Source organism: Anomalospiza imberbis, chromosome 5 (genome assembly GCF_031753505.1).
Source record: "Anomalospiza imberbis isolate Cuckoo-Finch-1a 21T00152 chromosome 5, ASM3175350v1, whole genome shotgun sequence".
Taxonomy (NCBI): Eukaryota; Metazoa; Chordata; class Aves; order Passeriformes; family Viduidae; genus Anomalospiza; species Anomalospiza imberbis.
The window spans coordinates 51991774-52004080 of record NC_089685.1 but is presented as its reverse complement, the minus strand read 5'-3'; the positions used below and the strand labels follow the sequence as shown (position 1 = coordinate 52004080).

At 44.2% G+C, this 12307-nt stretch overlaps 1 protein-coding gene across 3 annotated transcripts; it reads left to right on the top strand.

Annotated features, from left to right (window-relative positions):
• The first annotated feature begins 476 nt into the window (after nt 1-476).
• On the top strand, nt 477-11074 carry TIGAR (TP53 induced glycolysis regulatory phosphatase). 3 transcript variants are annotated; one of them, XM_068190769.1, is made up of 6 exons: nt 477-693; nt 2015-2052; nt 3873-3994; nt 7986-8063; nt 9063-9173; nt 9614-11074. In XM_068190769.1, exons 1-6 carry the CDS (start codon nt 662-664, stop codon nt 10070-10072), a joined length of 840 nt encoding a protein of 279 aa, XP_068046870.1. In that variant the 5' UTR covers nt 477-661; the 3' UTR covers nt 10073-11074. The 3 variants fall into 3 exon arrangements, with proteins under 3 accessions (XP_068046870.1, XP_068046873.1, XP_068046871.1); XM_068190772.1 differs by having other exon boundaries at nt 543-693; nt 9063-9178; nt 9614-9755; XM_068190770.1 differs by lacking the exon at nt 477-693 and adding an exon at nt 1524-1710.
• Nucleotides 11075-12307: the final 1233 nt, after the last annotated feature.

Below are 12307 nucleotides of genomic sequence, written 5' to 3'. Positions count from 1 at the left end.
GGGTTGGAACTGGATGATTTTTAAGGTCCCTTCCAAGCCAGGCCATTCTTGCAGGACAAGACCAGTGTGGTCCCAGCTGGGTGTGGGTGCTGACATCTCACACTGCTCTGCCTAGGAAACTGCTGCTTTAAACTGCTCCTTGGAACCAGCTCACCTTTGCTGATGGTTACTCCGGGGTGTGATTTGGCTGCCCAGGCTTCTGACTGACTTGTGAGTAATGTCCTTTATCCATCTATATATAAATATCAATGTATCGATACTACTCTGACTCCGCCGCTGCCCTGCCGCCTGTCTGAATGCTGCTCAGCCCTTTGGGAATAGAATTCCTTCCGATGTCCAACGCTGTGCGGCCGTTCCCTCTCGTCCTGTCGCTTGAGGCGTGGGAGCAGGGCCAGCTGTCCCCTACCATCCGGCAGCCATAAACATTTCCCGAATCCTCCTTTTCTGCCGGGAGCCGCCTCCGGTGACGTCAGAGCGGGACGCGGGGCGGGGGCATGACGTCACGGCGAGGCGCGCGGCGCCGCAGTGCGGGCAGTGGGACGGGCGCTCACCTGCGCTCGACCTGCGCACATCTGGGCACAGCTGTGCTCACCTGCGCGCACGCCTGGGCGTAGCTGCCCACATCTGCGTTCACCTGCGCTCCCCTGAGCTGCCGTGCGCCATGGTTCGGTTCGGGCTGACGGTCGTGCGGCAGTGAGTACCGCCCGCGCATCCCCGGCCGTGGCCGTGCCCCGGCGGCCGCGTTCCCTCCTCGGTCACGGGCAGCGGGAGGGGGAAGCTGAGCAAAAGCTCTCAGGCGGGGCAAGGGTGGTGTGAACATTTTTCCCGTGAAACGTTAAGGTGGTTGTGACTCGGGTGGAATTCCTAAGGTGACTTTTTTCTCCCACTCTGTTGACAGATGTTTGTAGCTGACTGAACCAAGTAGCTCCAGCTGCCTGCAGCTGTGTTTAATTTGTAGGAAGGCTGAGCTTCTTTTCTCCTTTACTATAAGCCCCGTGGGCAACAGGGGAGGGAGGATTCTGCCCCTCTGCCCCGCTCTGCTGAGACCCCCCTGCAGGGCTGCATCCAGCCCTGGGCCCAGCACAGGAAGGACAGGGAGCTGCTGGAGCCAGGCCAGAGCAGGGACACCAAGGGGATCAGAGGGATGGAGCAGCTCTGCTGGGAGGAAAGGCTGAGGGAATTGGGATTGGTCAGCCTGGAGAGGAGAAGGCTTTGGGGTGACCTCAGAGATGGAGAGAGACTCTTGGCAAGGGGCCTGGAGTGAGAGGACAAGGGGGAATGGCTTCACACTGACAGAGGAGAGGTTTAGATTGGCTGTCGGGTAAAAAAGTTCCCTGTGAGGGTGCTGAGGCCCTGGCACAGGTTGCCCATAGCAGCTGTGGCTGCCCCTGGATCCCTGGCAGTGTCCAAGGCCTGGCTGGACAGGGCTCTGAGCATCCTGGGATAGCAGCAGGTGTCCTTGCCCATGGCAGGGGGTTGGCACTGGGTGATCTTTAAGGTCTTTTCCAGCCCAGTTCATTCCATGAGTCTGTGATTTCTTCTGCTCTGACTTCCTAGGCTCTTTTTCTTCCAGGTGTGCAGCTCTGCTGTTACCCTTGATAATCTCTGGAACTGGTTCCCTGTAAAGTTCAGTGAACCAGCTGCAACACGTGCTTGTCAAAAGAAGGCTCCAGAGTCTTCCTGCAGCTTTGTTCTCTCCAGCATGGAGGTGTAGTTGTTACAGATGAATTTGTGCTGCATTTATGATAAATTTAAGAAATCACTTCTTTTATTCCAGATGGCTTTGCCTCATTAAAAACTGGCAGCATGATTGGATTTGATTTGAAAATGGTTTTTTATTGCTATAAAATCTTAGTGTGCATTGTTTTGAAAAGAGTTTGTGCTCATTTAGTTACATTTTTTTTACATTCCGATGCTGCTGTCTCTTGTTGGTATTTAATACAACAATGTTTTTGAAGATCCACTTAAATGATGACAAGTTAATTTTTTTGTTGTTGTTTACAATCTCTTTCAGTGGAGAAACAAGGTACAACAAAGACAAGATACTGCAAGGTTAGTAAGATTTATTCTGTTAGCTGCTTAGAGATGGAAAATCATGGTGAAATCCTGTCACCAACTGCTCAGATGTCATTAAGCAATAATACTGTAAACCTTTAGAGGCTTTATGTGTAAGCCAGGACATGACTTTCATAACGTTACAGAAGATTTTAAGTCATTCTCCGCAGAATATCAACAGATGCTGGTGTACATTGTGTTTCAACAGGTGCATTAGAAAAGTTCCTTTTTCTACACAGGGAAAAAGTATGTTGCATGTAATCAAATAAAATGGTAGCAGCATCTTTTACGAAGGACTCCATAGCACTGTGTTAAATGCCAGTAATAGGAAGTTTGGGAAAAAAGCTTCTGGGAAAAGGAGCTGCAGAAGGATGGGTAAAGATCCTGATGTGAAGGGGGCTGTTGCCTCAAGAAGGGAATCTGTTACTTGCAGTAAAAACCTGCAGTAGGGCAAGGGAGAATGAAAAGTAAAGGTTGTTTAAATGCTTGAATTGTTCAATCCCAACTCTTTCTAGGAAGGCAGTCTTGACTAGACACACTTAAAACTAGATTTCACCTTAATGGCTGCTGGCTTGTGCATCCAGAACTGAACACACTGAGCTGCCTGGATGTCTGCTGTAGGAAAATCATGGCTGGGGTTGTACTTTGAATAAATGAGCTTTCTACAATACTTCATGTTGTGAAGGAGAATTGTGCTTCCAGATTTTCCTTCCTCTGACATTGCCATTTACAGTTCTTGCAACGTAGATTTGTGCTCATACTTTACTTGCTTAAAAATACTGATGATGTCTTTTGATTTCCTAGCTCCTTGGGTCAAATGATGTGTAGTGGGTTCCTCTCCAGTGTGGAGAGAACGTAGCTTCTGTTTTTGAGCAAGCCTCTTCTGAACTGAGAGGTGTAAGCCTTTACCAGCACACTGGGGTCAGACATCTCACATGTCTGAATTACAGATGAGGTGCTCAGAACTCAGGTTCTGGACTTCTTTTGTCCTGTCTTTTGCTGTTGGATTGTGCATTTTCTGTGTGAAAGTAGTTTATTTATTCTGAATCTGATGGGAATTCCACTCTCTCTGCTCTGGCTTCCTGCAGAACTACAATGGGTAAAAGGTGTGGATGTAGCAATCTGTTACACATTTCTTCCTCTGCCACAGTTCTGGGTTCTCCTGCAGACACTGAGCTGTGGCAAGAGCACACTGTTCAACTTAAGTTGGATTTCCAAAGTGCTGCTTCTCTCCACACTGTCCTGGAGCTCTGTGACCAGTTATTCTCACTGACCTCCTGGCTGGAAACAAATTTTGGGATGTTTGCTGCTTTTCAGCTGGGTTTGCAGCTTGTGTGAGCATTGCTGTCAGTGTGTGAGGTTGAGAGGAAGAGATCACAAGGGACTGTGTTTGCTTCTCGTTCTCTCAGCACTATTGTCCTCTTTCTTATTTACATTTAGCAAATCTGTTTATGAAGTTTCAGCTGTGAGATACTTCTTGCAGGAACCCAACCAGTGACCCTTCTAAAAATGGTTACATTTATTAAATGTAGGTCTCTGATTTGTGTTTGAATTTGTCAAAGGTATAGACGAATGTAATTATAATTGAAAATTATCCTTCTGTCTTCCTAGACTTTACTCCATTTTATCATTAAATTTGTGTGACTGAGTTTAGGGAAGACCAGAAGAGCAGTGACTTTTCCTAATAATGATTTGCTTTACTAAAGGAGAAAGATTTTCTTATGACTGGGCAGTTTCTTTATTGTTGACATGCCTGGTCAGCTGCTAAATGGTCTAAAATTTGCATGTCTTAATATTGTGGGATTTTTATTTTGTAGGTCAAGGAGTGGATGAGCCACTTTCTGCAACTGGTTTCAGGCAAGCAGATGCTGCTGGTTTATTTCTCAGTAATGTGAAGTTTACCCATGCCTTTTCAAGTGACCTCCTTCGGGCAAAGCAGGTAGGTGCTTCTTGAGGCAACAGCTGGCTTCCAAGTCTGGCATTTATTTGCTGTTGGTGATGCAAAAATAATGCAGTAACAGAGCCAAAAGCTGCCCCGGATCCCTGGAAGTGTTGGATGGGGCTCTGAGCAACCTGGGATAGTAGAAGGTGTCCCTGCCTGTGGCAGGGGGTTGGAACTGGGTGATCTCTAAGGTCTTTTCCAACCCAAACCAGTCCATGGTTCCATGATTTGTCATTATTTTATATGGGCATTGTTCTTGCTAAAGGAGTAATGGGGACTTTGATCTATCACAGACAGAAATGAGTTTTTCTCTGAAGAGGCAAACCAGATTGGCTGTGACATTGTCGTGCTGTCCCAGGCACTGTGGCTGCATGCTGTGTTCTTCTGAGGAATGCAGACCAATGCAGGCAAGGTCAAGTTTTGCTGTGAAATCAGTACAAGGATCATTAAATGGGTAGAGATGTTGGATTTTGTCAGGCATCTCACACCTCTTGCCTTGCCTTGATGCAGTAAATATACAATATCCATTACATAAAGAGGAGAAATTGCTTCAATGGATCACATGTGACCTTGTGTGCAGAATTATTAAATACTCAATATTGGAGAACCAAAACTTTTAAAGTTAGAGGTCAGCTGTTCTAGGAAGGTCATGTCTTCTGTGGAGGCCCTGTCTTTAATTCTCTCTTCTGTTACTGATTCTGTGTTTTCAAGAGACATGTAGGAGGTTGAAACTCCTAAGCCATTCTTGTTTCTTTGCTTTTTGCTGTGTTGTCCTGCTAGAAGTCTATGAAGCTGTGTTGTAAACCAGATCAACCAAATGTAGTATAAATCGCCTCTTTTTTCCTCTAAACATACACCATCAACATTGCTCATCAGTTTTGCAGTACAATTCCAGAAACTGCTCTAGCAGCACAACTTAAACAGAAAACAAAAGAGACAAGGAGGGAAGAGTGCAATAGTTGGATATTTTAAATATGCAGAATAGCTGCCTGAGTCACTTCCTTTATGTGTGTGAATGGCAGTGACGATATTTTAAAACATTAAGAGTGCTTTCTGACTTTCATAAAACTTTTGGTGCTGTGTGCCTACCTTATGGGAATTGGTTTGGGATTTTTTTTCTTATATTAGAGACAACCTTTTCCATGAAGAGCACTTTCAGAATTGCACTCTCCTAATGTGAAAGACCTGAATTTTTCCTTTGCATACAGGAAACATGTTTTACCATTTGTTTGACAAGCTGTCCAGATGTTGGGAAAGCTTTCCCAAAGATGTGTAAAGCTTACGTTTCCATGGTCAGAACTCCCTTTCTTGGCAGCTGCACTTCTATGAAGGGCTTGTTACTACACTGTCACTTCACAGCTCGAGTATGGAGGAATGTACAAGTTCTGTTGCAAGAGGAAATCCCTGCATATAATCATACAAATAACTGTGCTACGCATATACACAAGGAAGTGGATTCAACCCTATCTTTATTTCTGCCTTATTCTTTGACAGAAGGTTAAAATTCCGAGACCAAATTTGTCCTAAGCAATATGTTAAATGTGCCAGTAGTACAACAAGGCTGCTTATTTGTGCCAGAATCCAAGGAGCATTTTCAAAATGAGTTCTTTAAATGTCAGATTGATTGGGTGTGGATGTTTGCACAGCCCAAACTGTCTGTGAAGCCAGTGCAGCCTTCACATTTGGGTGCATGTAAGAACCAGGAGCAGGTCAACTGTCCTCTGGTTCTCAAGAAAGACAAGGAGAGGACCCAGTGGAGGCCACAGAGATGATGAGGGGTCTGGAGCATCTCTTTTATGAGGGGAGACTGCAGGAGCTGGGCCTGGTTAGTCTGGAGAAGACTGAGAGGGGATCTCATTAATGCATAGAAATATCTCCAGGGGTTGTCAGAGGATGGTGCCAGACTCTTTCCAGTGGTGCCCAGTGACAGGATAAGGAGCAGTGGACACAAACCAAAACACAAAATGTTCCACCTTCCAACATGAGGAAGAATTTCTGTACATTGAGGGTGGCAGAGCCCTGGAACAGCTGCCCTGGGAGGGCCTGGAGCCTCCCTCTTTGGAGACATTCAAAACCCACCTGGACTTGCTCCAGTGTCACCTGCTCCAGGTGACCCTGCCTGGGCAGGGTGATCTCCAGAGGTCCTTTCCAGCCCTAAGGATTGGGTGTGGCAGCCAGACAGGTGTCAGATGTTTTTTCAGTTGGATTAACTGAGCAGTTTCGGGGAACACAGCTGTGAGTCTGGCCCAGGTACTACATGAAAAGAATGTGTGGACATGATTGCGCTGTGTTCTGTTCAAGAGAAGATGTGGCTCTTATCCCAGTAAACTCTGCTGGCCACCTCTCATGGGTGCTGTTTCCTCAGCTGTTCTGGACTTTGATTTGGGAAGGAACTGCCAGAAAATTGCAGCTTTTCTATTGTCATGGTTTGACACTGGCGCAATGCCAGCGCCCCCATGAAAATACACCTTTTTAAATAATTACTGTGAGATGTGATCAGGAACAGAGCAGAGCAGGCCCAAGCTTGATAACAAAGAGGAAAACTTTATTAAACTACTACTACTATAAAAACTACAAACACTAAATCCTGGATGAAGATCTTCCAAAACACCCCTCCTCCTCCCACCTAATTTCCAAACAAACCCACAGTGAGACACCACCCAGGATCCTGATCAAGTTGCCACCCTTCAGATAATCAATACTCAGTCCATCAAGGGAGACAGGAGTCTCTTCTGTGCCACAGACCCCCCAGGAAACACAATTGCCACCCTTGTGTTTCCATGTCACACATGGCAACTGCCCGGAGAAAATCTGCCATGGTGACACTCTCCTTTCCATGTCACAGTGCTCTCACCACCATGCATGGACAGACTGCTCATAGGGCTCCTTTAAGGATGCTTTGCCAAGGACCAAAAGAAACAACAGTTCAGTTTCTCATCTTGGGACTGCAGTCCCCCCCATTTTCCCCTGGGGCCGAGGGTCCAAGAACAGAGATCTTCTTCTTCTCTTCTTCTTCTCTGAGGATGGAGGGCCTCTCCATACCCTCTTCAGCATTCCTCTGTTCTCTCCATTCCTCTGTTGGTAATCACTGAAACAGGTCTCTTGGCTTACCAACGCATCCCCCTAGGTGCAGCCTCTGTCAGGAGAATTTGGTTCAGTCTGTGGCTAACAAGAAAAGTCCAGCCACAAGCCACTCCATCATCTCCTTCCAACTCAACAATTTCCTCTTCCATCATCTCGGATCCCAGACTGTCTCTCTTCTACTTCAAATCAAGGAGAAGTAATATTTTACAAAGCCTTCATTTCCCAGGAAAGGGTTAAAAGTTCAGACTCCCTGGAGGCTGAAATCTCTGCCCAGCAGCCGATTCCCAAGGCCAAGGCTGGACACCTTCCCCCCACCTCCTTGTTCTCTGCGCCGGCAAAGTTACAGGTGCCGCCCGGACTCTCTGTCTCTTCCCTCTTGGGGGGATGACAAAGGCATCTCCGCTTCTCTCCACCCTTCCGTCCACAGGAGCTGGCTCGGTTCCAGTCCTTCTACCACTCAGCTCACCTCGACCAGGCCGCATGGCTTCCCCTCCCCCACCCAGCCCGTGGCTGGGCAGGGGAGGTCTGCACAGCACCCTGACTGGAACCAAAGAGAGCGAGCTCTTGGGAGTTCCTGCTTTTAACCCCCTGTGTTCTCAGAGGTTTATCCATACCTTCAGTGGTCACTTTAAGTGCCAATATCCAAACTTGACCACTCATTGGTTTGACCCAACTTCCTGAAAGAATTCACTTCCACGTCAAGTGTAAGTGAATCCACGACATCTATTTTTATGGCCTGGCCTGGGCCATCTATCCAATTCTGCCAGCCTGGTAGCTGAAAAACTTAGTATTTTGTTGATTTGGGTTGTTGGAGGCTGCTGGTGGGATTCACCTTGGCTGTGGTGGTGTAAGGTGGTGTGTCTGTGTTCTGTCCAGTTGATTTGGCTGTTTATTCACTTTTTAGACTGCTGCTGCCATTCTAGGGAAAAACAGATTTTGCAAAGATTTGGAAATCAAGTACGACGCAAGACTGCGAGAAAGAGTAAGTGCCAAAAGAATTTGTTATCAAATATTGAACAATTTGAAAATGTAGCTTCCTGCTGATGGGTATCTTGGCTTACTGAATGGTAGATTTAGCAGTGGAGAGCACTATCTGATGTGTTTTTAATCACTGGAAACTGAACAATTCACATCAGGGACAATAAATTGTTTGCAGAAGGGTGAAGCAGAACCAAAATTAAGTGATGAATGTTGTAATTATGATGCTTTAATGATTTAAATAAGGTAAAGTTTAGTGTTTAAGGAGCAGCATGTGATTGTAGCATTTCCTGTTTGAATCTTTTTTCTCTCAGAAATTCCAGTACTTCCCTCGAAATGAGCAAGGCCTTATTATTTACTTTTAATTGTGAGGGTACTTGTGTGGTTTTGTTTCCTTTATTTTAATGTCTTTTCCAAAAATTCTGAATTGAAGATGGATCCATCCTCTGTTGTGAAGATTTCACAGGTCTTTAGATAAAATACTGATTTCTTACATATGAAAAATAATTCCCTGTAGCATTCCTGCAAGCAAAAGCAATGGTGTTTATCCTCATGTGAAGGGCTTCCTACAGAAGCATTTGCACTGTGACCTCACTCCCAAAGACACTTAAATTTTTTATGCTGGGGATGAGTGTCAGTGGAAGAAAAAATCTCCATGCAAAGATCAGGCTGAGGGTCATGTTTTGAATGTCCATGCTTTAAAGGAGATGCTGCTCTTAGTGTATTTGTCTACTGAGCATATATATATAGATATCTATATCTATATCTATGTCTATATCTATACACACCTATATATACATATCTATATCTATATTATAGATATCTGCTGTTTAAAAGGGTATGTATAACGATATTTCCTCACCCAAAATTGGGATGAAATGTAAAAGGTTGGGAATCCAACAAAACAAAGCTGAAGCTGCACAAAGTGAAGAGCTGTTTGCAGCTTCTGGAAGGGGTGCAGGAGATCTGACACATCCTGTCAAACCCCATTTTTCCCTTACAGAAATATGGTGTTGCAGAAGGAAGGCCTTTGGCTGACCTCAAGGCTATGGCAAAGGATGCTGGAGAGCAGTGTCCTTCATTCACACCTTCTGGAGGAGAAACATTGGATGAAGTATGGTATTTATTTATTTGTTTATTTATTTATTTATTCATGCCCTGCTTTCTAGGCTTTTTTAGCAGTGCAATGGCAGCTATTGGGAGCTTCCCACTGGGAGCTCAGCCCAACCAAAGATATTCTCTAAGCTAAAAAATACTGCTTGGTCTGATAACAGTGGCTGCCAAGTGGGGAATCTCTTTATAACTAAAATACTGATTTTGAGACTGACTCCTCATGAAGCTCTGGCTCACAGGAAGATGATAGCAATTGTTCTCTGGAGGGCAGAGGAGTTTGCACAGCAGTCAGTAACTTACATTGGCTTCTGAGCCTTGTCTGTGAGAAATCTTTGTCTTTTAACTGAAGTAGTTTTGTGTCAGATTTCTGAAAGGCCAAATCTGTGCTTGCTTCACAATAATTTCTTCGTTCTTCACGTACCCTTCTGGCTTTCCCTGCAGGTGAGAGAGCGTGCAAGGGATTTTTTTGAATTCCTCTGCCAGCTGGCTGTTGAGTTGGAGCAGAAGGAGCACAGCAAGCCTGGTGCCCCAGGCAGGAGCTCAGGAACATCTGGAGAACAGTTTGTTTTCCCTTGGACAAACCACTGCATTGAGGCGGAGCCGAGCTCTGAGGGCAGCGGATCTTCCATGGTATTAGATGCCAATATTTTGGTGGTGAGTCATGGAGCCTACATGAGGAACTGGATTGGCTATTTGGTTTCAGATCTCAACTGTACCTTACCAGCAAATTTAACCAAGTCCCAGCTGTCTTCTGTCAGTCCCAATACTGGAGTCAGTCATTTCATTATAAAACTTGAAAACGGGAATTTATTAAAACCCAATATCACATGTGTCTGTCTTAACCAAGACTCTCACTTAGTGGATGTGGGAGCTGAATGTGTAGCTTCAAAAGTATTTTAGGAGTCTCTGTGGGGGGAAAGTGGAAATAGATCACAATTTTGCTAAACTTGGGAAAAGTATCTGTAGTAATTACTGGGATTGACTGGAAGTGCTGACACTAAATTGCAAAAAGGGAGACATGCAACTGCTTGCCATCTTAAAAACCACAATTTGCATGGTTCTAGTGCCCAGTATAAGTTGGCAATAGCAAAATAAAACAAATATTCTCTGTTCTCAGAAGCATAGTACTTGCAGTCACTTGCATATCTGCTCCTACAGCACATATTTCAAACAACTCCTTTGCATTACTCCATAATTATTTTGGTTACCTCCAAGTGAAAGGGTTGGGGAGATGAGAGGAGTGGTACCTCAAAGTTGAGCTATACTCTATTCTTGTTTTATTACAAAATGCTATATTGTAATATGAAACATACATGTTGTCTTAAAATAAATTTTTGAATGCAATAGTAGAACCTAGGAAGGAGCATTGCCCAGTGGGACAGGTTTGGTGCAGAGCCAAGGGATGTGACTCCAACACTGAATATCTGTGAGACTCTGGGCAAGGCTCCTTTCCATTTGTAAAGCAGAAATTATGATAAACCTACCTCGCCAGGAGTATTTCCTAAGAAATTGTTCAGGTTGTCAAGACCTCTGTTGAAGAGCACTGTACACAAACACAGAGTATTTATTTTTAGCTGTGAGCAGGATGAGGAACCTTGTGTGCACGTAGTAATGGTCTCTTTTCTGGAAAAGGAACTTTCTCTCTGGGGTGAGTTGTACAGAATCCTTCTGTCAGCTGCAGTCATGCACTTGATTCTATGAATATTTTTGCCTAGAATGAGGCAAGTTTGATTGTTTGGTGATTGTTGGTGTTAATACTGCATTCTTTCCCCACGGGGGTGTTTGTGGTGTTACAGTATGAGCTTATCTGGTTTATGTTATTTATAAGATTCACATATTTTTTTCTTCATTTGCATATTTTAAGCCTGTTAAAAAAAATAAATTAAAGGCTCCTGAATAGAACTCCCATTTCATCTGTATTTCTTTTGAGGTAAAAATCTTTCTTAATATTGCCCAGTGAAGCTTTGCTCAGATCACATAACTTTTTTTCCTTCCTGGCCTTTTACTGTGAAAAAGACTCTTAGGGCTGATGTTGTTTAAAGGTTTCCATAGCTCTTTTTCAGTAATAAAATAATTCCTTCTCAATATACTGAAGAATATAAGTCTTCACAGGAAGCTAGAATGGGAATATGACTTTTGCACGGACTCCTCAAGCTCTTTGTGAAATGCATCTTCCTGGAAGGCTCCTCAATACTAAATTGATGGTCACAGCCAATGAAGATAGAAGAGCTTTAATTATGACTTCTAACAGAGTTAATGGTAGGAGAATGGGGCAGGAGTTCATTCTGAATTTGCCTGTCCCTGGTGGTGTCAGTTTATTTCGGGCAGGTTCCCTGGTGAAATAGCATTCAGTATTTTATTCACGTAATTCCCACTTACATAGCAGGGAATTCTCCTGACAGTGCTTTAAACTGCTGAAACTCCTCTGGAACTGCCACGTCCTGAATTTTGCCATTCATTCCATCGATTCTTGGAACCAATCATCAGTTCTTAATGGTGTGGAAAATGCGAGAGGATAAGTGGAGTTGTGACACATTTTTCTCCCTAAGTCTGTCATTTCATCAGATATTTCAAAACACACTAGTAATTGGGGTGCTTCTCACTTTAAAAGGTTTCTTTATCTTTCTTGCCTGCTCTCAAGCAGGTAATTAATATTTTGTTCTTGTTGATGATGCCATAACTTAGGAGAACATCTACTTTGTTAAGTGCTTTGCTACTGCTTGGGTCACACTATTCCCAGAGGGGTTTTTGACTCTTCCTCTATTATATGCTTTACCTTCTTTTTTTTTTTTTGTATTTATAGGTCGTTAAAATTTAAATCCAGCCTAAGAAACTTGTGTGATTGTTTTCCTTAACTTACTGTTACCAAATTCTTTCCTCTTGTAAGTCTCACACAGGGCAAGTAGATGGTACCTTGCTGCCTAACAAGGAGAAATAGCGCAGGGTGAAACCACTCAGGTTTTCTGAACAGCTCCTATCTTAGTGAAGTCACATTTTTCAGTGAAAATGCATCAGAATCTCCCAATTCAGACTTTGTAAAACACACTAAAATGCTGCAAACACATCTGCCAGTGGCCAAGGGAGTACAAGCAGTCAAGAGTGTCCTACAATTGTCCAGATGTACTTTTTCCCTCA

Coding starts and splice junctions, on each gene's coding strand:
- TIGAR (XM_068190769.1), top strand. CDS start 662: ATGGTTCGGTTCGGGCTGACGGTCGTGCGGCA. Junction 3,995..7,985: donor ACCTCCTTCGGGCAAAGCAG/GTAGGTGCTTCT, acceptor TTCACTTTTTAG/ACTGCTGCTGCCATTCTAGG. Junction 9,174..9,613: donor GAGGAGAAACATTGGATGAA/GTATGGTATTTA, acceptor CTTTCCCTGCAG/GTGAGAGAGCGTGCAAGGGA.